This window comes from Diadema antillarum, unplaced genomic scaffold (genome assembly GCF_040938485.1).
Source record: "Diadema antillarum isolate AM-2024a unplaced genomic scaffold, OU_Dant_1.0 seq00000331_RagTag, whole genome shotgun sequence".
NCBI lineage: Eukaryota > Metazoa > Echinodermata > Echinoidea > Diadematoida > Diadematidae > Diadema > Diadema antillarum.
In genome coordinates, this window is record NW_027271348.1 from 339724 (window position 1) to 367127 (window position 27404).

The window sequence follows — 27404 nt, forward strand, 5'->3', positions numbered from 1 at the left end:
TCGTTCAATTAATAGGAAAAATCGTTTGTATTATAAGTATAAGTTGGAAAAAACTGAGCGATCGAAAAATAGATATACATCATACAAAAATACTCTGACGATGATTTTACGTTCTGAAAAGAAAAGATATTACTTCAAGCAATTCTCGAGATATAGGTTTGATATGAAAAATACTTGGAAAATTCTGAAACAGGCCATGAATGTTCCGAGTAAACACTCTGACATTGATAAAATTAAAGTGAATGATGAAGTGATTAATGATTCTCTTCATATTGCAAATATTTTCAATTCCTATTTTTCAAAAATAGGTGAAAATTATACTCAAACTATTCCTGCAACAGAAACTCATTTTACTGAATTTTTAGGTCAGCGCAACTCTGATTCCATATTTTTGACACCAACTAATAGATTTGAAATTATTGATATAGTTTCCTGTTTTGAGAACAAACGAAGTTCTGGTTATGATGAGATAGATAATTTCATACTTAAGGGTGTTATTTCCTCGATTGCTGATCCACTTGTTCATATATTTAATTTGTCAATCCTCAACGGTGTGTTTCCGGATAAAATGAAATTGGCTAAAGTAATACCAATATTTAAGAAAGGTGATAAACTTGAAGTCAGTAATTATCGCCCAATTTCATTATTGTCGTCACTTTCTAACGTTCTAGAAAAACTTATTTATAAGAGAATGAGCAATTTTTTGACGGTACATGAAGTTTTTACGAACTATCAGTTTGGTTTTCGTGAGAAACATAGTACTTCGCATGCTCTTTTATATTTCGTTGATAGAGTAGTTCATGCCATTGATAATCACTCTCATTTAGTTAGTATTTTCTTGGACTTCTCCAAGGCCTTCGACACCATCAATCATGACATTTTACTTTATAAATTATCGCATTATGGAGTACGTGGGAAGGCCTTGGAGTGGTTCAAGAGTTATTTGTTCGATAGAAAACAATTTGTTACAATTAAGAACAATGATTCAGTTATCAGAGAAGTCAAATGTGGCGTCCCACAGGGAAGTCTTTTAGGGCCGTTATTGTTCATTATTTATATCAATGATTTTTGTCGTGTATCTGATGATCTCTCTTTTATTCATTTTGCAGATGATACGTATTTTTTGCCCATAATGATATTGACTTTCTTGTTCACAAAATTAACATTGAATTGAATAAAGTGACAAATTGGGCCAGAGCTAATAAGTTATCACTTAATGCTAAAAAAACGAAATATATGATTTTCAGCAATACTGTTGATAGTTTAATCACTAATATAGTTTTAGATGATTCTCATCTACAAAGAGTATCAAATATTAAATTCTTGGGGGTCATTGTAGATGATAAACTTTCCTGGAAATCACATGTTGATAATATTTGTAATATAATATCGCGTAATACAGGTGTTATTAATAGATTGAAATTTCATATTCCTCAAAAAACATTACTTATGTTATATTCGTCGTTAATATTGCCTCATTTGAATTATGGAGTTTTAGTATGGGGCAACACGCATCAGAATTTACTTGAAAGAGTGTCCCTCTTGCAAAAGAAAGCCCTCCGCATTATCTGTCATTCCCCTGTACGTTCTCATACAAACACGTTGTTTACCTCCAATAAGCTCTTAAAAATTAAAGATTTATTTTTGTATAACTTAGGCCAATTTATGTATAAGTATTGTAACAATTTGCTTCCGTCTATTTTTAATTCCATGTTCCTAAAAAGCCAATCATTTCATGAATATCCCACTAGGCGTTCCAATGAATTTCACTTACCCCTCTTACGCACGATTCTTGCTAAAAATACACTTATTTATATCGGCCCAAATTATTGGAATTCTCTGAATCATGATATAAAAAACGCCCCATCCATACATTCTTTCAAGAGGAGACTGAAGTCCTTTCTACTGCAGTCGTATGACTTTCCAGGACTCAACTAGCCATTTGGCCTTCTTTCTCACATACAGACTTACTTTTTCCTCTTTGAAGAATAAATTCTAATCTTTTGGATGTCTGCTGCTATCTACGCTTTCGCCAAAAGAGTCAAAGACATGAATGTCTGTCTTATTCCTGTTCTCACGTCCCTTCATTTCCTTGCTTTTCTCCTTTCAGACGTTACAATCACTTTTTCCCCCTCCACAACCATTTCCTGTTTCCCTTGATACACTTCTGTCGAAGATCGCTGTCTCTGTTGTGCATTTTCGTTTGCTATTTTGTCTTCTATTTGTTCATCGTTTCCATTCCGTTTTGTCCCGTACAGCCTTTTCTTCAGTAGTTGTTTTGCTGTCTAGTCTTGTTTCATGTTTTTTCGCGTCTGTTAGTCTTATCCATCCCGTTTTGTCCCGTACAGCCTTTTCTCCAGCAGTTGTTTTGTTGTCTAGTCTTGTTTTATGCTGTTCACGTCTGTAATAGTAAGTGTATTTATCTGTAATTCTAGTTCTCAGTGGGCTTCCAGACTTCTTCCTTTTTTTTCCTCTCCTATAGTATTTATAATGCTTTAATTAATTTTTCTATTGATGTTATTATTCCAGAGGGGCCCACATTCTACAAGCTCTGTCTTTTTAGTGGGTCTCTCCATTTTTCGCATGCACTTTAAGCAAAGTTATACGTGTACTATATTTCGATCACTTCTGGTTTTTTTTATTACAATGTATAATTACTATGTGGTCCTCCTCAATTGTTTTATATTCTTTTCGATACATAATGTTCTGTTTACCTTATTTTCTGTTGTCAAAAGAAGTGTAACTTATATGTTTTGTCGAAAAATGAAATAAACTTTGAATTGAATTGAAAAAAAATTGAAGTTTATTGAATATCTAGGATACCGTCCATAACAATGGCATTTTCGATCCAATCTTAAAGACGTCAGAAATTGGCCAACACTAACACTTTTACAGTTATACCGGTACCGGTAGAGTTCTACTAGGATTTAGGAAGATCTCATCATGCCGTTACTAAACTTAGGCCGAAGCGCCGGTTCTTGTGTCTTTACTTAGTTTTCTATTTTTCTAGATTCAATTCGGCATAGGCAGTCTTTCAGTCTGTAATATAAAGAATCTAGAATCTACAGGTTAAAAGCTAAATCATAACCATGTAGCCCTAGAAGTAGATCTAGATCTGTGATCTAGACATTAGGCAGGTAAGGCCTTACCTTGTTGTTAGTTCTACTGACGTTAGTACTAGATCCCCAATAGACAGTCTAGCTCTAGATTTAGACTCCACCTAAATGTAGATCTGGAGTCTAGATCTAGACTAGATACTAATTTTCATTGATTTTAGTCTGTTAATGATGCCCCAATATAGACGTCTGGATCTAACACTTTCTAGTAGAGTTCTAGTACGTTGTAGGCCTACGTAGAGGGTATAACATTACTACCCTCGTACTGTAGTAGGAGTGGCTAGTACAGTACTGCACAAACTAGACCTAGGGCCTGTTTTCTATTTCTAATAGAGCTGTAAATAAGCCTTTAGCTAGGCCTAGTATTATCTAGTTTAAATAGAGTTTAGACCTACAGCCCATAGGGTCTGGGCCTACTCTTACTTTGGGCATAGAGTAGGGACGATGAGATCTGTATCGTATGCAGATCCCTCTACCGCTCTACTCTAGTCTAGTCTCCAGATAGTCTAGTGTAACATTAGGCCTGAATAGACTACAGTCTAAGACGGTCTACAATGTAGTACATGTAGTCTTGATGAACAATCTTTACGTCTAGTCTAATATCATTCTTAATCCAAACGCAATGCTTCATGAGATCGACAATGACCCAAGTAGCAGCCAGGCTTTTGATGTAGCGGTTCTTCTCATGCCGCTAAATAAGACTGAAACATGAATACAGACGTACAATATTTGGGGAAAACAAGTTATTTTCCACATACGAATAAATGTATTTTTTGAGAATTTTTCAGGGATAGTTAATAGACATTTAGATGAATATATTCCCAGATTAAAAGAAAAGTCAGTTAATTATAAAACGTCCCCCAAATTACCATGGATTACAAAATCTCTTCTTCGTTCAATAAATAGGAAAAATAGGTTATATTATAAATTCAAAATGAAAAAAACTGAGAAGTTAATATATAAATACACTTCGTATAAAAATATTTTAACGAAGATTATACGATTGGAAAAGAGAAAATATTATATGATTCAGTTAGAAAAATATAAACATGATATGAAAAATACATGGAAGGTGTTGAAGCAGGCTATGAATATATCAAAAAAGAAATCAGAAATTATAAAAATAAGACATGATAATAAAGTTTTTGAAGATCCTAATGATATAGTCAATATTTTTAACTCTTATTTTTCAATGATTGGAGAGAATTTGGCAGAAAAAATACCGCAGTCAAATATACATTTTTCTGAATTTTTAGGTCAATCCAATTCCAGTTCTATTTTTTTTGTTCCAACAACAAAATATGAAATAATAGATATTGTTACCGCAATGAATAACAAGCGAAGTGCCGGTCATGACGATATCAGTAATTTTATTTTAAAGGGGATTATATCTTCAATTGCAGACCCACTTTCATATATTTTCAATAAATCCTTATCAAGTGGTGTTTTTCCTGATTTTATGAAAATAGCTAAGGTTTTCCCTTTATTTAAAAAAGGAGATGATTCTGATATATGTAATTATAGACCTATTTCTTTGCTTTCATCTTTATCTAAAATATTGGAAAAATTGATATTTACAAGAACAATTAATTTTTTGAATTTGCATAATGTTTTTACAAATTCTCAATTTGGGTTCCGTCAGAAACATAGCACCATTCATGCTCTTTTAAAGTTTATTGACCACGCTGCGCACACTATTGATAATCATTCTCATCTTATTGGTATCTTCCTGGACTTCTCCAAGGCCTTCGATACAATTAATCATGAAATATTACTTTATAAACTGTCTCATTATGGAATACGCGGGAAGGCCTTGGAGTGGTTCAGGAGTTACCTACAAAACCGAAAACAATATGTATCTCTGAACGAGTACAGCTCGAGTTTAGAATTCATTAAATGTGGCGTCCCACAGGGTAGTTTATTAGGACCTTTACTTTTTATCATTTATATTAATGACTTTTGTAGATCATCTGACATACTCTCATCTATACTTTTTGCTGACGATTCAAATATTTTCTTTTCTCACCAAAATCCAGATACTCTTGTACGCATAGTTAATTCCGAATTGAAAAAAGTAACTCAGTGGATAAGAGCTAATAAATTATCTCTTAATCTTCAGAAAACTAAGTATATGTTTTTTAGTAATTCTTTAGAAGATTTAGACACAGGTATTGTTCTTGATAACACTTTGTTAGAACGAGTTCCTCATATAAAATTCCTTGGTATCACAGTGGATGATAAACTTTCGTGGAGGCCGCATATTACTAACATTAGTACAATAATTTCACGCAATATTGGTATTATTAATAGACTCAAGTTTCATATTCCATTATCCTCTTTGTTGACGTTGTATTTTTCTCTAATTTTACCTTATCTTAATTACGGACTCCTAGCGTGGGGTAGTGCCCATCAAAACTTACTAGATAAATTACTTTTGTTACAAAAAAAGGTTATTCGTATTATTTGTGGCGTCCCGCCACGTTCCCATACAGAGCCATTATTTATTAAACATGAGATTTTGAAAATTAAAGATTTGTATTTTTTTCAACTTGGTCAGTTTATGTTTAATTACAATGTAAATGCACTTCCCAGTATTTTTAATTCAATGTTCCCACGGAACCAGTCTTTTCATGATTATCCCACTAGACAATCTAATGAGTTTCATTTACCCCTCCTGAGAACTTTATTGGCTCAGAATACATTTACATACACTGGTCCTAGATTTTGGAACTCACTGAGCTGTGAAATAAAATATTCCCCATCTTTGTATTCTTTTAAGCGCAAGTTGAAACTTTTTTTTATTAAATCCTAACTGACATGTTTTTTTTCCATTAACAGCTATAGTTTTTGTTAACCTCAGAGTTCATCATCCACCATCCAAACACTGAATTTATTATTACGTAAAGAAGTAGCCATTACAATCCTTGCTCAGCTGCATGCAGCACCAACTCTATGAAGCACATTCTCTACCATCCTCTGTTCCATTTCCCTTATTCAGCGTGTAGGTATTCTCTCATTCTCTCTTTTCTTCTTTCTTTCCTTCCATACTTTTCATCTATTCTGGCAAGTTGTGTCATGTTGTTGCGTTTCTTCTGTTTTGTCCCGTCCTGTCGTATATTATATTCGTCACAAGTGTTTGTAAATAAGTAATTTATAGGTTTTATGAGTGGTTCACAATCTACAAGCTTTGCTTTTTAGTGGACCTCTCTATTCTTTCTTCCTTTTTTTTTCAACTAAAGCATGACTTTGTATTATTTTTTTTTTGCCAGTATGCGCTCCTATGTTTATTGATACCATTTATTGATTAAGACAAATGTTCTTTGTTTATGATGTAAAACCTGATTTATCTTGTGTTATGTTTTTGTTGAAAAAGAAAAAAGAAGAAGAATGAAAATAAATGAATTGAATTGAATTGAAATTGAATTGAAAATGGATAAAATCTAATTAAATGTGAATCAATAATGATGACATTATACAATGTGAACAACCAATTCAAAAAGTTGTACTCGAACTATTATGTTTTTGTTGTTTCTTGTGTATGTGATGTAATGTATTTTTTTTAGGCAGCTCACCAAAAGCTCTGCTTTTTTTAGGTTCTGCCTTCCTTGTACAATCTTATGTATGTGATATACAACATGAAAAAGAGGGAAAATAAATGTTTTACAAACTTGAAACTTGAAACTTGATCTAAAATATTCATTGTTTTGACGCTGCATCTGCTGAATAGTAAGGGGGATGGATGGTAATCTGCTAGACAATCCGCAGAAAAGAGACTGAGATACGTAGTTCTGCCTGATAAACCACGTGTTTATCAGCCAGAACTGCGTATCTCTAGGAGATACGCAGTTTTTGCTGATGATAAGCACGTGGTTAACCACGAAAAGAGATACGTAGTTCTGCCTGATGAAACACGTGCGTATCAGGCAGAACTGCGTATGTATCTCCTAGAGATACGCAGTTCTGCCTGAAACCCCCCCCCCCCCCCGCATGGCCAAAGACTACACAGCTCTGGCTGATCAACCCGCGCACGTGATCAGAGATATGCAATTCTGCCAGGTTACGATCGCTGAAATTTGGCTGCGATTAATCTGGCAGAACTGCGTAAGTTTTTTAAATTGTTTATTATTAGTACTTACTAAAGGTCAAATTGTGATTTTGTTGTTGTTGTTGGTAATTAATTCTTTAGACCAATTATGACCAAGAAAAGAAGAAAAATGCAACTCATTGTATCCCAGTTTAGAAAGGTGTAACAATGAATCTTTTAAGCCGATTTCTTGCGTAATGGGTTAAAGGAGATACGCAGTTCTGCCAGATTACGGCCGCTGGACACCGCTTACCTGACATTCCAAAAGGAAAAGGGACCGAGAAGCTGTAGGTTTGCAAACATTGCTGTTGCTTTAATTAACAACCGGTAGGACAGAATAGATTTTTTTTTTTTAATTTGACTCGAATAGTAGTAAAGGTATGTTGACATCAAAGAGTAGCAAGTACACCGCACGGTGTTCCCGAAAGTAGTTCGTTATGATGCTTTTTGAGTGCGTAATGCTCCGAAAAATATTTAAGCCAGAAAGAAAACTGGTCTGACAGTGAGGTTAGGTTGCTTGTTACACGCCAAAAGTGAAACCGGTTGAGTAAAAGAAATGGCAATAAGGTTCTTATTCGTAACGATAATTCCTGTTTATGGTGTAATTGTTCCGGTGTTCATTTTTTAGTCCGATACTCGCAATGATTACGATATATGATAATTTGACATACATATATCGGTATGCATACATACGATATACATCAGGATTGATAAAGAGATGATGTGAATCGATTGAGAAATTAATGTTAAAAGAACGTAAGGTTTGTGTGAAATTAGGATTTGAACACCAGAAACAAAATAGATATAGTGTAAAGTATGCATGTGGAGTTAATAACAGAAGCTGGTAAGAACTGATTGTTCATCGAGAGATTTGTACTGCTAGTAGTTTGATTCGATAGCTGGACATTTAGTAACCGCCCCATTAATAGTGTGACGTTTCGATTAATTGGAGAGGTTACACTCATGCGTTGCTAACACATCGCTTATGTATTCCACTGAACGGCAATTTGTGGCAAAAGGACTTGAAATGTGACACAAATGTATTTTTCTTTCGTAAGAGAGAATTAAGTGAAGATGATATATGAAAGCTGAGGAAAACGATAAATTTGGATGAGAAAGTTTGGTTTTATTCTATATGCATAAGTGCAAGGGTAGACAATAATTTTATATTAGGAGTTTAGAATTAGAAGTCCCAATAAGAGTTGTATTATGACAAGGGATTTGTTGCCATATTCTGTAGCCGTTATCCATGCACTGAGTATCCGAGACACAGCCACAATCGGATGCTGTCCAGTCATCCAGTTATCACACACCCAGCTGTAGAGACAGGCAGACACCCGCGAACCGGACAGCTACCAGCGACTCCCGACCGTGTGTATCCGGCCACGCTGTGCTGCCACACCTAAAAAGGGCGCCGCGACAGACTGCCAGGAACAGGCATCAGCCACCCCGCGAGAACCGGCTATCCGACGCCAGCATCCGGCTTCGCCCGAGCTGCAGTCATCGAGCGGTTACCGACATCACGGAATTGCATCTAATATGTTCATTGGGGGATCTCAATGGTAAAAATGCACGTGCTTAGGGATTTACTCAGAATATAGGAAATTGTGAGGCGATTTGTTTGTGTTTGTGTTTTTTCTACCCGAAAGAACATTTTCGGTGAGATTGTACTACGATCCAGGAGCACACCATCCCACATTGCACCGACCATGCTCAAATAAAAAAGTCGGATGACACGTATTTAGTTTGACACCGTGATTCACTGTGTTCAGTTTATTATTACGGTCGTCCTCCGAGAAACCCTTTGACACATATGTATTGACACTTATATAGAGGGCGCCATCAACGACGTAACACATCTTCTGAATCGCTGCCTCATTTAGTTGATAAAATTTCTGCAATTTAGCGAGTTCCTGACATTTTCATCATAGTATTACTGAACTGTTGCTACCAATATCCTGGCTCGTTTTCCTGGATGATATCCCGTTCTTGGAAATGGCCCCCAGGAACAGTGGCAAGTCTGCCAAAAAGAAGGCAGAAAACGCCGAAGACATCAACGCGCCCCAGTCGATGGACCCTGGGCAAGCTTCCCCGTTGACGAATTTCGGTGAAGCTGCGGCCACTGCTGCTGGTCATTCGAGCGTTGTGCCTTCTGGCCTTTCTATGGAAGAGTTCAATGGCACCCTTCAAAAACGCATCGTGGAAGCATTGTCTACTGCTGAAGTAGTAGACGTCATCGGACGCCATCTTGGAATCTGTTACGCAGCGAGTGTATGCGTCACTGGACCATGACCTCCAGGCAAAACTCAAAATGATCCAGGACCTCGAAAAACACATCGGTAATCTCGAGCACAAGCTGTCCAAAGTTACTGATGAGATGAAAGAACTTGAACTCTACAGTCGTCGGAACTGTTTGAGGATCTACGGACTTGCCGAGTCCGCAAACGAGGACACCGATGCAGTTGTCATGGATCTCGTCAACCAAAAGCTAGGGATCGAACTCACCCCAGAAGACATCGATCGTTCACATCGTCTCCAGGTCAAGCACACAGAGGAATGTCGTGGTCCCAACCCCCTGCTCGTCAAGTTCACGAGAAACAACATAAGTGACAAGATCTACCGTGCTCGAAGCACGCTGCGAGGGACCAGTATTTTCGTCAACGAACATCTCACGAGAGACTCGTCAAGCCCTGTTCGGCAAAGTTCGGAGCAGTCGAAGCGTAAGAAAGGCATGGACAAGGGACACAACAGACAACAGGAAGGTGAAAGTCAACAGTTAGCGTGATCTTGAAAACCTCTAGCTCAGTTTTATCACCACTGAATATCGCAAACAGCGTGATCATCTGTTATGTTACACAAGTTCCCATGTATTCAATGTTCGATGCTTGCAAAATCTAGTCACAACGCTATATTATGTGTTTCATGCCACAACTTGATTCATCTCTCATGCTCAAACGTGGACGACGATTTCTTTCATTCAACAGCTGACTGGTTTTGTAGTAAGTGCATCTTCACCGAATTGCCTTTCAATAACTTGCCTGAGCCAAATGAACCCATGCAGACAACATTGTCCTCAGTGACTAACACATTTCAATATGACGACTGCGAGACAATCTTTCGCAATCTCAAATCACACCGTGGTTTAAAACTTTGTCATTTAAGTGTGTGTTCTCTCATGAAGAACTTAGAAGAAATAGAAAATTTACTGATTAATAACCATTTTGATATGTTCACTTTGTGTGAGACTAGACTTGATGGGTCTATATCTGATACTGAGATAGAGATAGCCGGTTATAATGTAATACGTCGTGATAGGAATAGACAAGGAGGAGGTATAACTAATATATGCTACGAGATTCAATAGCATATACGATTTATACAGAAATTGTTTGTGATATCGAGCTTCTATGTATAAATGTTACCTTTAAAAGGCAGAAGCCACTGTGTATTGTGGTGTGGTATAGGCCCCCAGATGCTCCAGTGAAATGTTTTGAAGAATTTGAAAATACTCTTCAGTGTTTAGATGCTAAATCTTTTGATTATATTGTGATCGGTGATTTGAATTGTGATGTGACGAAGCCTGTGTTATCTAATCATACTAGGAAGCCGTTAAACATCGTCTCAGATTATGGTCTGAAACAATTTGTAACAAAGCCCACTAGAATTACACCACTGTCTGCCACAACCATTGACTTACTGTTTTTCATCTAACCATGAACATATACAGTATTGTGACGTAGCACCGAATCACACTCAGTGATCATTATATGGTGGTATCAGCTATTGGTAGAGTGAAAACAGCCACCTCAAATCATAAAAATGTCAACTTTCGCAATTTAACAAATCTGGATTTTCACACATTTTGTAATGAGCTACGCAGTGAATGTTGGGATGAAGTGTTTTGTGAAGTAGACACCAATACCGCCTATGAGATGATGGTTTCTAAATATTGTGAACATATTAGATAAATTTGCCCCAATGAAACGCAGAAGGGGTTAAGCACAAATCAGCCCATGGATGAATGATGACATTAAGTCGCTTATGTTTGAAAGAGATAAAAGTAAAAAGACGGCACTAAAGACTAAACAGATATCCGATTGGAATAAATATAAGCAATTGAGAAATCTGTAACTTGTTTGATTCGTAAATGTAGAAGAAAATATATAAATGAAAGCATTTTGAAAAATAAGGGTGACTCGTCCGTTCTCTGGAAGATTCTTCATACACTGTTACCTAAGAGAAAGGGACACGTATTGCATCATGTCAAATGCGAAGGAAAGGACGTTCACAACTACAAAGATATAGCCAATGTTATGAATAACTTGTTTGTGGATGCGCCAAAACGTCTTAAGTCTAGTTTGCCGAAAGAAGATTATCGCAGGTCCGCTCAGTACATCAAACATAGTAACCTGCAAATTTTCATTTGATCCTGTCACCGAATGTGAAATCATGAAATCTTTTGATACAATTCCGAGAAATAAGGCAGCTGGTTTAGATAATTTATCAACAAGTGTGTTTGAAAGATACTCTGCCTGTGATTGTGAAACCGTTATGTCATGTACTAAATTTGTCTCTGGCTCAGGGTAGAATACCAGAAGCCCTGGAAACTAGCTCGAGTTTCGCCAATTTTCAAAGGAGGCGACGTAACCGACCCACAAAGTTATCGACCCATCTCGGTCCTTCCAGTCCTTTCAAAAGTCGTCGAGGAGGTCGTTTTTAAGCAATTATACAATTATTTCAATGAAAATAATCTTTTAACAAATAATCAATTTGGATTTCGCCCTAATTATTCAACTTTGCTTGCTCTTGTAACAATTACAGAAAAAATCCGGAAGGCTTTAGATGAAGGGCGTGCAGTTGCACTCGTTACACTTGACTTGAAAAAAGCCTTCGATTTAATACCTCATGATGTGATAATTGAGAAGCTGCGAAAATACGGTGTAGAATCCGACAGTTTAGCCTGGTTCAAAGATTATTTGGCGTTTAGGAAGCAAGTCACAGTTGTTAACGGAAATATGTCTGAACAATGTCTCGTTACGTGCGGCGTTCCCCAGGGAAGTATCCTCGGACCGCTTCTGTTCGTGATAACTATTAATGACATTGTTGAAGTTGTACAACATTGTACTGTCTCTTTGTATGCTGATGACACTTGCCTTTACTACGCAGCAAACAATCCCCATGACTTAGAAAAGTGTGTAAACCATGACTTAAGGGCGATCACGAACTGGCTCAGGTACAATGGACTACTGCTAAACGAAAAAAAGTATGAATACATGATTGTCACACCCATGCGGAAAAAAACAGCTCTTTGATAACGTTAAGGTTACGGTTAATGATTTTTGCGTACAACAAAGAAACTCCTGTAAGTATTTAGGTGTGACCCTAAACGACACTCTGACGTGGAACAATCACATTGCGAATGTAAAGGCCAAACTCTCTTCTGCTTTGTACTGCTTCAAGAGAATAAGGCCATATATTCCGCAAGACACCGCCCTTATTTTTTATACAAAGGGTTAATTCAGCCCCATTTGGACTACTGTTCAATTGTGTGGAGGAACGCCGGTAAACGTCTAATAAATCAAATAACTGTTTTGCAAAAAAGGGCTCTCCGCACCATTTTATTAGTAAATTATCGTTTCAGTAGTCGAGCGTTATATGAATTATCTGGAGTGGAAGCAATTAGTAATCGCTGGGAAAAACACGCCGCAATATTCATTTTCAGATTATAACATCATTTACTGCCATCATTTATCTGTCAAAAAAGAGTTATCAAAAGAGATAGATATCATTTACGCAATTCACGCAATATTATCACACTTCCAAAGCCTATAACAAATTTCATGAAATTTGAATGCATTTATTCCAGTGTTAAGATATCAAATAACCTCCCCGAAAATGTAGGAATGAGAAGTAATTTGAAAGCTTTTGAAAGAATGTTAGAGTATGTGTTATAGTGTGGATTTCATAACTATGTTTGAGCTAAATTGTCTGAATTAACGTGAACCTGTTTGTGTCACCCTCTTTTGTAGCGTTTGTGTTAAGTGGTTACATCTATATTCCTTTTTTTCTTGGTATCTAGTTTCTGCTATGTTGTAATGTATTTCATTTTGTTATGCTTGTTTTTTTTGTTTTTATTGTTAATTTGCTTTAATTGATTTGTTAACTGTTGCATTGTTTTTGTTGTTGCTGTAACACTGTATTCACGGCCTCTCTGAAAAACAGCCTCACCTGGCTGATCGAGGGCATTTTAACCCATGATTAAACAAAATAAAACAAAACAAACACACAAACATATCTTGTCGCTCCCTTGAACGAGAATTCGCGAGATTTTGCGAAGAAAGAGGAAAAGGCCTACAAATTGTGAAGTCAAAACAGAGTGTGCGTACAAGGACATGGAAGGATGGTAGGGTGATTTGATCTCCTGATAAACGCTCTTTTGTTTGATGTTTTTTAAGGTCTTCTAGTAAGCAATGAAGTTTGAGCAATTTTAAGACTTTTTGTTGTCCTGGATTTAATTGATTTTCTTCTTATTCTTTTTTATTTTTGTTCGTAAGTTGGCCTTGACGAAAAGCAAAGCTGTTAAAAAATGTGAAAAAAAGGTTAGTGTCGCATGGTTTAGAAGGGATTTCAATAGGTTCAAAGTGCGACAGAAATTACAAAGTTTACCAGAAGTTCCTCGAATATATTTTGTACATGTGGTGGGAAATATACATACATATATATATATATATATGCTTTTTTTTTTTGACTGGCGCCCTGTTCTTTCATCTCACATTCATTTTATGTTTGTTTCACGTATCTGTTCGTGTATTACGTGCCCATCTTTAATAAAGCGTTTCTTTTCAAAGATTTGACAGTGATTAATCTAATATCTGTATGCCTATGTAAACGGATGTAGGGCCTAAATACATGTACAAGTACCTGCATTACTCCCTTCAACATTTTGTGTGGTATCTCTCGATGTGAGTTTAGTTCCCTGTAGGTATCATGGCAATGATTTGACCTTGTTACATTTGTACATGTGCTAAGGTAGGTGTATTTTATAACATGTACAGATTTGATTTGACTTGTTATTTTGTTTTCAATTACCAATGACATCACTTGTTTGTGCAGGTCTTGTGGATGAAGTACGACTTGGATATCAGCTCAGCGATTCGAATTTGAAAATGAATAAGTTGGACTTGTTCGCATTGCGATTTTTACAATGGTTATTTTGATGATTACACTTCACAGTGAATGCCATGGAGCAATTATTTTTCTTTTTTTTAATAAAACACAAGTTCAATCTAGATTTTATATTAGCATAAATCATTTCCCATTGACAATGTCGATATACATAATTGTGTTGCCCCTTTTTTGAGGGGAGGAAGTTCATTGAAGCAAGGTTGAACCCAGGTCAACATGCGCCAGCCAATCACCGAACCAAAAGTTGCTATATTCCTGCAGAATATATACAGACGATTCATTTGAACACAAGATCACAGTATTTTGCGACCCTGAACATAAAACTCTTCAATTTTTTTTTTCACCACATACTTCGTACCATAATTACGTTAATGTCTATCCAAAAAATTAGAACTGATTTTGCCTTCATGAGAATGAGCTATTTTTCTACTTTTAGCTGATATCCGTTTGCTTAGGTTTTTACTTTGCCTATTGCAATAACAAGCTGTGAAATGGCAAGGTGTTGTAGCTCATTATGTATTCGTATGACCGTTTGGCGTGCATACGAGTACGATAAATGCGAATAAGTTGGACTTGTTCGCATTGCGATTTTTACAATGGTTATTTTGATGATTACACTTCACAGTGAATGTCATGGAGCAAATATTTTTCTTTTTTTAATAAAAAACACAAGTACAATCTAGATTTTATATTAGCATAAATCATTTTCCTATTGACAATGCCAATATACATAATTGTGTTGCCCCTTTTTTGAGGGAAGTTCATTGAAGCAAGGTTGAACCCAGGTCAACATGCGCCAGCCAATCACCGAACCAAAAGTTGATATATTTCAGCAGAATATATACAGACGATTCATTTGAGCACAAGATCACAGTATTTTGCGACCCTGAACATAAAACTCTTCAATTTTTTTTCACCACATACTTCGTACTATAATTACGTTAATGTATATCCAAAAAATTAGAACTGATTTTGCCTTCATGAGAATGAGCTATTTTTCTACTTTTAGATGATATCCGTTTGCTTAGGTTTTTACTTTGCCTATTGCAATAATAAGCTGTGAAATGGCAAGGTGTTGTAGCACATTATGTATTCGTATGACCGTTTGGCGTGCATACGAGTACGATAAATGCGAGCACTTTTCGCCGCGCTGCGGTCTGACTGATACACGCAAGAGTAACCCTGTACAGTACATGAAAAACAGATTCCAGAAAAAATGAGTAATTCGGCTAATTTAGATAAAGGAACTGGCCTTAGGAAGGTCCTAGTCCAAGGGAACCCTTGCCTAAGCTGAGAAGCCAAAAACACGAGAGTCAAGGGGGGGGGGTTGTTTCTGGCCTTCTGGGGACATGAAATTGAGCTAAGTTTCGCCTGACCGAGTGGCTGTCCAAAAATAAACGCCACGTGTGTGCGTGGCAGGATGGAAAACGTCAATTAAAAATCGCAACGAGTCGCTACCATGCTAAAGTGCTTGACGGACTTAAGAAAGCTAACAAACAGTTAAGCTAGGCGTAAGAGCCCCCCAAAACCCCGGGGCTGCACCTGGACACGGACAAGAACCCCATATATAGGTAGAGAACGGATGCGAAAGGCGAGGTTTCTTTAATTTTCCTTTAAAGGGATGGTACAGTTTCCGTTGAGCGTCTCGAGTCATGAATGGTAAAAAGAGGATGATTGGTGAATGGACTTGCGCGCGTCGGGGGTGCGTGCCGCCGGGCCCGTGCTGTGAGCTGCTGTTTTTGTTTCTCTGTGTTATTATGCTCTAGGCTTCGGGCGTAGCCAGTATGATATAATAACATAATTTGAGGGACGGGCGGCCAGTTGTTTTACTTGTAGATATTACACTCTTTCTTTCGATAAATGAGTGTGTGTGCGCGGTTAGGTTTGATGTAATATTTCACTGTGAACAGCAAGGGCAGATATCAAAGATTTTAACTTGACCTCGTGTAATCATCATGATTTAACCAATGTGTAGAAGCGCTTTGTTTGGATCAGGTACGCCTCTACTGTGAGACTTTTTGAGTCTTAAATATTGACTGAAAAACACAACAAATCACACTACATTCCGTGGGTTGCTTACCACTGACCCTTGACCCAAGCACGCGAATTACCCATGGCCATCCCCGGGCCAGCAGCCCTCCCCCTACACTTAAACAACAACTACAAAAACAGTTCCCCGGCTCCAGATTTGACAGAATTCGTCCTCCTTTAGTTTAATATTTATAAAAATATAAATAAGATATAAGATCTTATACCTTGTGAAAACTGAAAAATATTAAGGTACTCACTTCTCTCAGGCCTTCAAAGTTTATTGAAGTACAATTTAATATTTAGATAGGAAGAAAAAAATACAATCAAGGATCGATGATTAGGACCGTGTAATTAAGTAGCATAGCATGACATTGGTTATAGAGTGCCCTGTATTCATGTACTTGTTTGAAAACGTATTAGACAAACCTGCTGTTGTCATGAAAACTGTTATCTGATGATATATCAACTTTCTTGATTATATTCATTTGTTTGTGAATATGCAATAAGATGAATCAAGTACAAAACGCTGGTGGAAGCACATTGCTTCAGCAAGTAGAGATTGTAAGTCCGTTATATAAGAGAACACCACATGACAATTTGTACAGCAGTGAGTGATGAAAATGAAAAAAAAAATGATTGCATAGTAAAAGCGATGTACCTTCTCCATTTGATTCCATACGTGAGGCCGTGTTGACTGTGTCCCCAAACAGGCAATACCGTGGCATTGTCAGTCCCACCACACCAGCTACAGTTGAGCCTGTAAAGAAATTAAGAGCCACGTATTAAACAATTCTTTTTCCTTGTCACCGAGTTAAAAGAATAAACCATTCTGGCAATTTCTACTGGTATAATCTGAACGTTCTTTACAAAATGTAAAAGAGAGCTTTGAAGATGGTGAATGTGCATCAAGTGCTCTAATAGAAGCGTTTGCAGCGTTCTAGTCTATAGAACGGATGCTATTGATTCATAAATACTCACACGTGGGACTTCAGACGATCGCTCCACTGTTAGCCAAATATGTAGGTGAGAAAATATTTTTAGCATGTTCCTCTTAAGGAGGAAAAAGGTGAATTTGTAAGCATATTTATAAACAATGACAATATGATGCATATTATAAAAAATGTGAATATTCATTATGAATATCAAGTAAATGTGTAAGTGTGCAAGTACATATAGTGGAAAGAGAAGGGGGATATTCAACCAGTTTCAAATGACAAACTTTTTAAAGATATCCTGCCACCAACATGGGAGTGGAGGCGCCTGATGATCGTCCAAAGAATCAATCGCACCTTCTCACAGACCCACGTGCATTAACTGCTAGATGTAAGGCCTATGCTGTATTCCTAATGCTAGAGACGAAAAACTTACACTTAAACTTGCATGCACTGCTCACGGAGTGATGCTGCAAAACGTGATGCACTGCGACGTGCGCTACATGTTCGTTTGCGTGTAACATGTATGTAGACGTCACACTGTCCAGAAATTGAGCAATGATGGACACATGATAAAGGCAATTTTCAAATTCGACTCTGATTGTATAAACACCGGGTCTTTCGTGAGGGCATCTTAAGCCATTGTATGACCGCTTGTGGAATTTTTCAGGATCCGTCAACAACTTCGTGAGCGGTGGCAAAATCTTTGGAAAGCCAAAAATGGCCTGAAGACCGTGTGGAAGTTCATATTCGTGTTGGAATCGTGAGTCTATTTTGCCCGTCGCAGGGCCATCGTTAGGGCACCTTGCCAAGTCGTGTCATCTTCGTCTTAACTTCGTAGAATCACCTGTGCCATTGGACATTTTTCGCCTCACAAAGATAATACGACGGAAAAAAGAAGCTGCCCGATTGTCTTAGGAAGGCAACACGTCTACTTAGAGCAGATCTCGTAATGCCTATATGTAGCCATCGTATCATATTACTATGACATCGTGATGAAACCACGGTGTTGGCGTAGACAGCCTAATTTGAGTAGCTCTAGCCTTCCCCGTGTGTTATAGATAACGTGGACATTATGGCCAGCCTGTGAGCATCTACCTCAGTCAAAGCAACTTTGCAAAGTAGAGCGGTGTTTAATTCCCATAGCCTTAATCACAATTAATCGTAATTCAGTTCCTGCAGAGTAGCGAACTTCGATGATAAGACTTCTGAAAAAAGCAGCAACATTGCTTATTTGGATGCACATCTTAACACACGACGAACATCTTTCACGTAATAGGCATATCACCTGGTCTTCCCAATAAGTTTTTTTTTCTCTTTCTTATTTCCTACTACTAAACCTATGAAATAGTCGGAATAAAATCTGATGAATAGTGAGGAATTAATATTTTAGGTATGAAAACAAAAGTTTGAAGAAAAACAATGACAAAGACGAACAAGAATGAGCATGAGGAGAAAAGTTGGACAAAGCAAAGAGGGGAAGAAACAGAAGACAAAGAAATAAGAATAAAAAATAAGAATAAAAGACAAAGAGAACAAAAACCAGACTAAAAAATTTGTCATAAGTGACAAATTAGATGATCCGTTTAATTTGAGACGGGGGCAATTGGCCACGCAATTTCATATATGTTTATGAGTATTGAACAAAATCTCCGTAAATTGAAGCCTGAGTTTCAAATTCAACCACATTCTTAGAAATGATTGCCACATTCAATTGACAAACAATGGCAACGTGACGATAGTCCAGAGTACCAGCCAAGTTATATCGAAATCTAGGAGAAATCGAAACAGGAATAATTGTGCTACTGCTCAATGAATAAAGTCATGTCAATTTGGGTTTCGGGAAAAGAAAATAAATGGATTGCTATAATGACTAAACGTAAAATGGTCAAATTTGACAAAGATAACTTCAGTCGAGTTTGCCACGATGATGACATCATCAAATTGAACAAATGTAAGAATAATTTCGATTGAAAATTTGATAAGCTACAACATACTTAGTTGTGGGTACAAATTGATCAAGGATAAGTGAGACACGATCGAATAAATTTGACGTTATGCCTGTACATGATACGGATTGCATAAAATCTCCATAATTCGGAACCTAACTTTCGATTTTAACCAATTTTAAGACACGATTCAGACATTCATTTAAAAATTACAATAATTATCACAGACACTAAAAGTGTAAGCTGCAACATATCAAAATCTGGGAGAAATTCTGTGAGCTACTGCTCAAGTCAATTGGCATTTAGAAGAAAATGGACTGCATAGAGATAACACGTAAATTGTCAAATTTTACAAGGGTAATTTCAATCGATTTTTTTCACAAAGATGTCATAACATTGAAAAATAGTTATTACAATTAAAACGGAAAATGTAATAAGCTACAACATACTAAAATTTGGGTAAAAGATGGTGAAGCATAAGAGTGATAAGCTTGAAATCTGATGACGTCATTATGAAATTAGATATATTTAATTTCATGCAGAAACTTGATAGCTTTAAATACTTTTGTCACCCTTAAAGTCCCATTTGGTAGAAATATGCTCGAGAAACTGACTCCATGCAGAAGCATTCTTTTGTTTTTGTTGTTTTTTGTTACGGACGCGCAAATACGCCCGAATGACGGGCGCGCGGACATGCAAAAGTTTGAAATGCTCAAAATGGTCTGAGACGTATGCAAAATGAATTCTAGCTCGATTGGAGTATTATGAAATTTTGACGTGTGCGCAACGGCGATCTTTTATAATGAAATATAGATCACTTCATGGAATATGCGCCTACCTATTTCACTGGAAAATAACGTTAAGAAATGGAGGTAGAGGCGATGTGATTTGTGAAAATGACGTCATAATTGCAGTGTCCGGCTACGTTAAGCACGCACGCCATGGTGGAAGAAGCCCAAGAAAGATGTCCAGTGTGAAGTAAGCATTACCCGTTTGTTTGACCGATTTGTGCGTTCTCATATACACATATCTGACTAGCATGTTAGTATGTAACACTGGCGACGAGGATAGCTTGATTTCTTCTCGCTGTTTTGCTGACGTCTCGCCATGGCCCTCATGGACCCCACGTCTCTTCTCGTACGATGGGAACGTTGGCTATGCCGGTTCAAAGGAGCCATGGTCGCTTTTGGGATAGGCCTAACCGATTTTAAGCGACAGAAAGCTCTGTTATTTCATTATGGAGGAGAAACATTCCAAGATATATTCGACACCCAGAGAAGCAAGCCCTTACTAACTACTTCACTCCGAAGAAAAACATACTGTATGAAGGCATTGTGTTCAGGCGCACAACTCAGAAAACTGATGAGACAGTTGTTCAATATTACACACGCCTTAGCAGACAGCAACCGAGTGTGAACCAGTGATGTTGACAGCGAACTAAAAACTCAGATCATCGAAGGCTGTCACTCTAGCCAACTCAGACGTAAAGCTCTACAGAAAGACATGTTATTAGCCGAACTCCTAGGACTTGTCAGATCGCTGTCACTATCCGCCTCCAGAGCTGCAGAAGTCGAGCATGAGCAGACTGCGCATGCCAGAGTCAATAAAGTGTTCAAACACAACAAGCATAAACCGCATCGCAAACCCAAGACCCCTCAGTCGAAGCAGTCATCTGCTAAAGCGAAGGAGTGTTTTACCGTGGATGCGATTACCCTCATCAGAATGAATGTCCCGTGCGAGGACAGAAATGCCGAAACTGCGAGAGGTCGAGTTCGTGAACTAACTATGACTAATGCCGCAAACAGGGCAGTGACCGTGAATACACGTTTGGTATCGAACAAAGTGAAAGCCAAAAGATCCTTTACGCTGGAGGACGATGACATCAGTATCTACGCATCTACGCATATGCAGCAAGGCTCCACTCATGGTTCGCGACACTTTCGAATCTGAATTGACCTTCAGAGACAATACTACTGAAGCTACATTCTATGTGGTCTATGGAGATTCTGATAAACTGCTGAGTTGTGACACTGCAGAATCGCTAGGCACTGTCAAGCTCAGTACGCTGTAACCAACGACAATGACTTGTCATCACGCTACACCGAACTCTTCAAAGGGTTGGGAAACTCAAAGACGTGAAGTGTAAACTTCACATTGACGACACCACGAAGCCAGAAGCCCAGCCCCATCGCAGAATTCCGTTCTACGTTCGAAAACAAACGGAGAAAGAACTGCAACATCTTTTTGATTTGGGCAGCATTGAACGTGTTGGCGATGAACCGACGCCCTGGGTGTCGCCGATTCAAGTTGTCAAAAAAACCCAAGAGTCCGAATCAAATTCGCATCTGTGTAGATATGCGTGCTCCCAACAAAACCATCCAGAGATAACGCCACTTGCCCCCTACCATTTACGAGATAATCACAAAAGTGCATGGAGCTCGACATTTCGCAAAGTTGGATCTCAACGCTTGCTACCACAAGATAGAGCTTGCCGAAGAGTCACGTTACATAACTGTCTTCTCTACTCATATCGGCCTGTTTCGATATAAGCGACTGAACTTTGGCGTCAACGCAGGAGCAGAGATGTTTCAGAAGCTGATACAAACCACCCTGAGCGGTCTCAATGGAGTTCTGAATATCACTGATGATATTCTAGTGTTTGGCAGCACACCCGAGGAACTTGACGGCATGCTCGAACAATGCTTGAAGCGATTGAAAGCCAATCATCTCACTCTCAACAAGGAAAAGTGTGAATTCCACAAAGAAACGATGGAGTTCTTCGGACGTGTCCTGAGTGCAGATGGGGTGTCACCTGATCCAAAGAAAGTGCAAGCGATAATCAACGCATCAGATCCATCGAGTGTTCAGGAAGTGCGCAGTCTTCTACGCCTGATTAATTACTGTGGTCGATTCATTCTAGACCTCGCTACGCTTTCTGCCCCACTTCGCAACCTTACCAAAGAAAAGATGGAGTGGCAGTGGACCACATAACATCAGCTAGCCATGCATAACGTCAAGCAGTACCTCGCAGCCGGATGCACGAATGCATTCTACGACCCCGACAAACAAACACAGCTTCTCGTAGACACTTTAGCGATCACCTGGCGAGTTCAGCATTATCATCTTTACTTGTATGGTAATACGTTTGAAGTAATTACCGACCACAAGTCACTATAGTGGCCGTCTTCAACAATCCTCACAGCAAACCGCCGACGCGAATAGAGAAATGGATCCTCAAAGTTCAAGAGTATGATTTCGTTGTCGTGTACGAGACCAGAAAGTCCAACCCAACGGATTACTTGTCCCCGCCATCCTCTGCCGACCACTGAGCGTAGTAACCGCGAAGAAAAAAAAAAACCAGCAGAGCAACATATCAATTTCGTGAGTGTGAACGGAGCACCCAAATCGATGAAGCTAAGCGAAATCCAAGTCGCGACCGAGCAAAACGTCGCATTGAATCTGTGTATGCAGGCACTCAGATTGCGAAATTGGAAGGAAGCGATAGATTCCGCTCTATCTCATGATGTAAAGAGCCGCCTACAGAGTCTCTACAATGTCCGCGATGAGCTGTCAATTGTGCCAAATGATGATCTTGTGTTGCGCGGAAATTTATTGTCATCCCACAATCACTGAGGGATTGCATGATCGACATCGCTCATGAAAGTCATCAAGGCGTTGTAAAAACTAAGCAGCTTCTGAGAGAAAAAGCGTGGTTCCCTGGCATTGATGGAATGGTCGAGCGAAAAATAAACAAGTGCATACCATGTCAGGCGACAACCGTAGGGCCAAGTCCTCGTGCACCGCTTGAAATGTCTGATCTGCCCATTGGTCCGTGGGTAGAACTGAGCATACATTTCGCCGACTTGCCCTCAGGAGATCACCTGCTAGTAGTCATTGATGATTATAGTCGATACCATGTTGTGGAAGTCGTGTCGTCGACGTCGAGCAAAGCTATAATCCCGCTATTGCATAAAATATTCTCATTGTTCGGAGTCCCGCAGATCGTGCGATCCGATAATGGCCTACATTTCAACAGACAGTATCAATACCTAATACCTATAATACCTAGGCTTCACCCATCGTAAGATAACGCCGCGATGGCCACGTGTCAATGGTGAAGCAAAGCGGTTTATGCGCACATGTTGAAGAAAGTTCTCCGCACAGGTCATGCCTAATCCAAATCATGGAGACAAGAGATGCATCGATTTCTTCGCAACTATCGCGTAACACCGCACGCGACGACATCGCTACCTTCAGCAACGACCATGTTCGCGAGACCTATGCGCACACGACCATATGACGTTCAGACGCGATCCCCTTCGTGTCGGAGATAGAGTTCTAGTGAAGCGTGATGACGATGACTCCCTATGAGTGCGAGCCACTGGTAGTCACGATTGTTAAAGGCTCTATGGTAACAGCTAGTTGTGATAACCCGCAACACATCTTTCTTCAAAGCCATGAAGGAGAACAATTATGAACCAGCTTTCAGAGAAAATGAACAGGAGCAAACAAAACAACCCAGTGCTTCCGATAATTTGTCAGATGACAGTGACAATGAGTACACTAATAATAATAATAATGAATAAATAACACTTATATAGTGCTTATTATTGACGTTACTTCTAAGCGCGTAGATGCGGGAAAAATATCAAATTAAAGTACAGCATTATGTACATATAATATAACAACAAAAAATAGGACTTCAGCAGTGAATTAAACTTATCAACACTTTCAGCATTCTGGATATAAAGAGGGAGTTTGTTCCAAAGAGATGGAGAAATAACAGGAAAAGTCCTGGCACCATGACAGGTGCGGAGACCATGTGACAGAGGAAGAACGGAGAGAACGGGTTGAAGTGGAGGAGCGGAGAGAAATCAAGTCTTTGAGATAAGATGGGGCAAGAATATTACATATCTTATGAACAATGAGAAGGATTTTAAAGGTGATACGTTATTGTATGGGGAGCTAGTGGAGAGATTGGAGAACTGGAGTAATGTGGTCAGATCGTTTTGTATGGGTCACAAGCCTAGCAGCTGTATTTTGAATTCTTTGGAGAGAGCTACAGTAATCAAGATGAGAAGATACAAATGCATGAATAAGACGTTCAGTGGAAGACTGATTTTACAAATTTTACAAATACCCCAAGAAGCAGAACGACATGAGTTCTTAATATGTTGTTGAAAGTTCGGATGCTTATCTACAATAACTTCGAGATCTCTGACTGACTGAGAGATGGGGATAGTACTATCTTCAAAAGAAAATTTTGTGAGAGAGCTACCCCGCCTGAACGGAGAATGAACATAATGGACAGAATTCTGATTTGACACAATTCAATTTTAGGTAGTTATCGCGGGACCATTGCTTGATATCATCAACACAACTACTAAGTTTACAGAGTGCTTCGACTTGGGTATTTGGTTGTATGATTATGTAAATTTGAGTATCGTCAGTATACATAACATGTAGTATATCTTCATGAGAGTTGATTACCGAAGATGGAGGGGCTGTGTATAGAAGAAATACAGTAGAAATGGACCAACCACAGACCCCTGGGGGACACCATGTCTGAAAGGGAACGACCGGGAAAAGGCGCCATTAAGAGTAACCATCTGGTGGCGGTCATGTAAGTAAGATGCATTCCATCTCAAGACTGTTAAAGTAAGACCAAAATTAGTCTCTAATCTGTTGAGGAGCAATGCATGATTAATGGTGTCAAACGCAGCAGAATATTCTAAAAGCAGGAGAGCAGCTTCATGGCCTTTGTCTACTGCTAAGAGGAGGTCATTGAGTACCTTCAATAAGGCGGTTTGCGTGAAGTGGAAGTGCCTGTAGGCAGACTGATTTCTAGGAAACAACTGGTGTTTATCAAAATGATCTCTGAGTTGGCAAGCAACCACTTTCTCAAGAACTTTGCCACGAAAAGACAAATTAGTAATGGGGCGAAAATTGTTCAAATTATTACGGTCTAAGCTAGGTTTCTTCAAAAAGGGCAATATGATCGACCTTTTGAAGTGTTCAGGAACTACGCCTGATGACAATGAAAGGTTCAGGATGTGAGTTATTGTAGGAAGAAATTCATCTAGACACTCTTAGCAGCCATGTGGGAAGAGGATCTAGAGAACATGACTTGGACGGAAGAGAATTGATGAGATCTTTCATTTGCGACTCAGTGATTACAGCAAAGTCAGAAAATATACAGTGTTTACATTTATGTGAGAGGAATCATAAAGAGAGATTTCAGGAGACATTGGGAATGAAGATACAATGCTACTAAACTTGTTGTCAAAAAACTCAGCAAACCGATTAGCCAGTTCAGGATTTGAAGTATCATCAGGAAGAGCAAAATCCGGATGTGCAATTGTGAGTCTTTTGACGATGTTGAAAAGTCGTTAGGTGTCTGCGTCAGCAATCTCCTGTCTAAGGTCTTAGGATTCACACTCTTGCCGATAAAGCTCTCTTGTCGAAGAAAAGACCAGACTTGCGGCGCTCTGCGCGACGTCTGCGCCTCTTGGCCTCCTTCGCTTCTGTTGTGTACCAAGGATTATTCGGCCGCACTGATACAGATCTAGTCTTTAACGGAGCGTACTTATCATCCAACTACCCGAAAGGCTGAGCGGTATTCGACCCGTACTCGAAATCCCCAGCGTACTTGAAAGAATACGCAACATCATTCACTTCACTTTGTGTATCCTTAACCTGCATATATAAGCACTGTGAAACCAGAGATATCAAATGCCCTCTAATTAGAATACGAAAAGTTTACAGTTTGTTGTATCTGATTAGTGCATCTGTGAGGGACACGCCCTATACAGCTTGCCATTCACATAAATGTCACACAAAGAAAAAAAAAATCTTCACACAGGTATCTTAGTTGACTCAAGGAACATCTAATATCAATCTTATGTTGTGATGTGCCTTTATAGAAATGCCTTTTATTGTAATGTGCGTTTTCAACTAACATGGGAATGATGTAGTGTTCTACTTAAAGATGTCATAAACAGAAAGGAAACTGTCCGGCTATATTCAGCACGCACGTCATCTTGGAAGAAGCCCAATAAAGATGTCCAGTTTGAAGTAAACGTTACTCGTCTGTTTGACCAATTTGTCCGTTCTCAGATACACATATAATCCAATCTCAGTCTCTTTATTCATTTAAGCATAAACTTAAACTAGTTTTTCTGAATTCATATCTATAGCTATTCTTCAATCCTCCTCGATATTCTTTGCTCATACTTCACATTACTGACATTATCGATTATGTAACATGTGCCTCGCTCGTGATTTCTGTATTATCTCCTGAACTTCCTTTGTACACATTTGGTATCTCTGCTATTGTACACTGCATCTGACTTGTACCTCGCTCGGGTGATCACGCAACTCTCAAGAAGTCTGTGCCGCGGACATTGTTTTCTTTGTTTTTTTTCATTTTTCTTTTTACTTTTTGGCGTTTATATTTCTCCAATTCACAAATTGTCATTCCTTTAATTACATAACCAAGTAAGAAATAATCTCACATCCGCATCTGGGAATGTACACCCTACAAGCAATGCTTCTATGTAGATTCCTCATATTTCACATGATTTATTGTCTTATAAGCTGTACTTGACAATTCATCCAGGCTTTTGTATTGTGATGTTTATGTTTTAAGTATTTGTTGAAATGTGGAATATGGAACAATAAAACAAAACAACAAAAAATAATCTGACAAGCACTGTTTGTATGTTACAATAATGACGTAATGGTTGAGCGATAACAAAGAAAAAAAAATCAAGAGCATCTTGAGCTCATGATACATAAGTGCTGCAAGTTTCAAGAGCTAGCAGATTGAGCTTTTAGAGATATGCTCTGCACAGGATTTACAAAGAAGGCAACAAAGATAACGAAATTATAAATTTGTACAGAAACAGAAGGCGATCTGTGAGCTGTCACGGATAACCTAATTAAGGTGAAAGATAGAAACGGTTCGTATCCACATAATCCATTTCATTAGCATAATACCAATGAAACCTTATTACGTAATGAACAAGGAAAGATCGTTCTTTTCTTCATGATTCTGTCATTCCTATGTTATTTCTTCTATCCACTCATTCAGTTACAGGGACCACAA

General features: G+C 38.4%; 1 protein-coding gene across 2 annotated transcripts in view; it reads right to left on the reverse strand.

The window, feature by feature from the left end:
• The window catches only part of LOC139730740 (speract receptor-like), a 533152-nt gene that overhangs the window by 22789 nt on the left and 482959 nt on the right, over positions 1-27404 (reverse strand). For both annotated transcript variants that reach the window (XM_071641605.1, XM_071641604.1), the window contains one exon: positions 17075-17173. In XM_071641605.1, coding sequence (XP_071497706.1) covers positions 17075-17173 — 99 coding nt within the window. The remainder of the gene's footprint in view (positions 1-17074; positions 17174-27404) is intronic.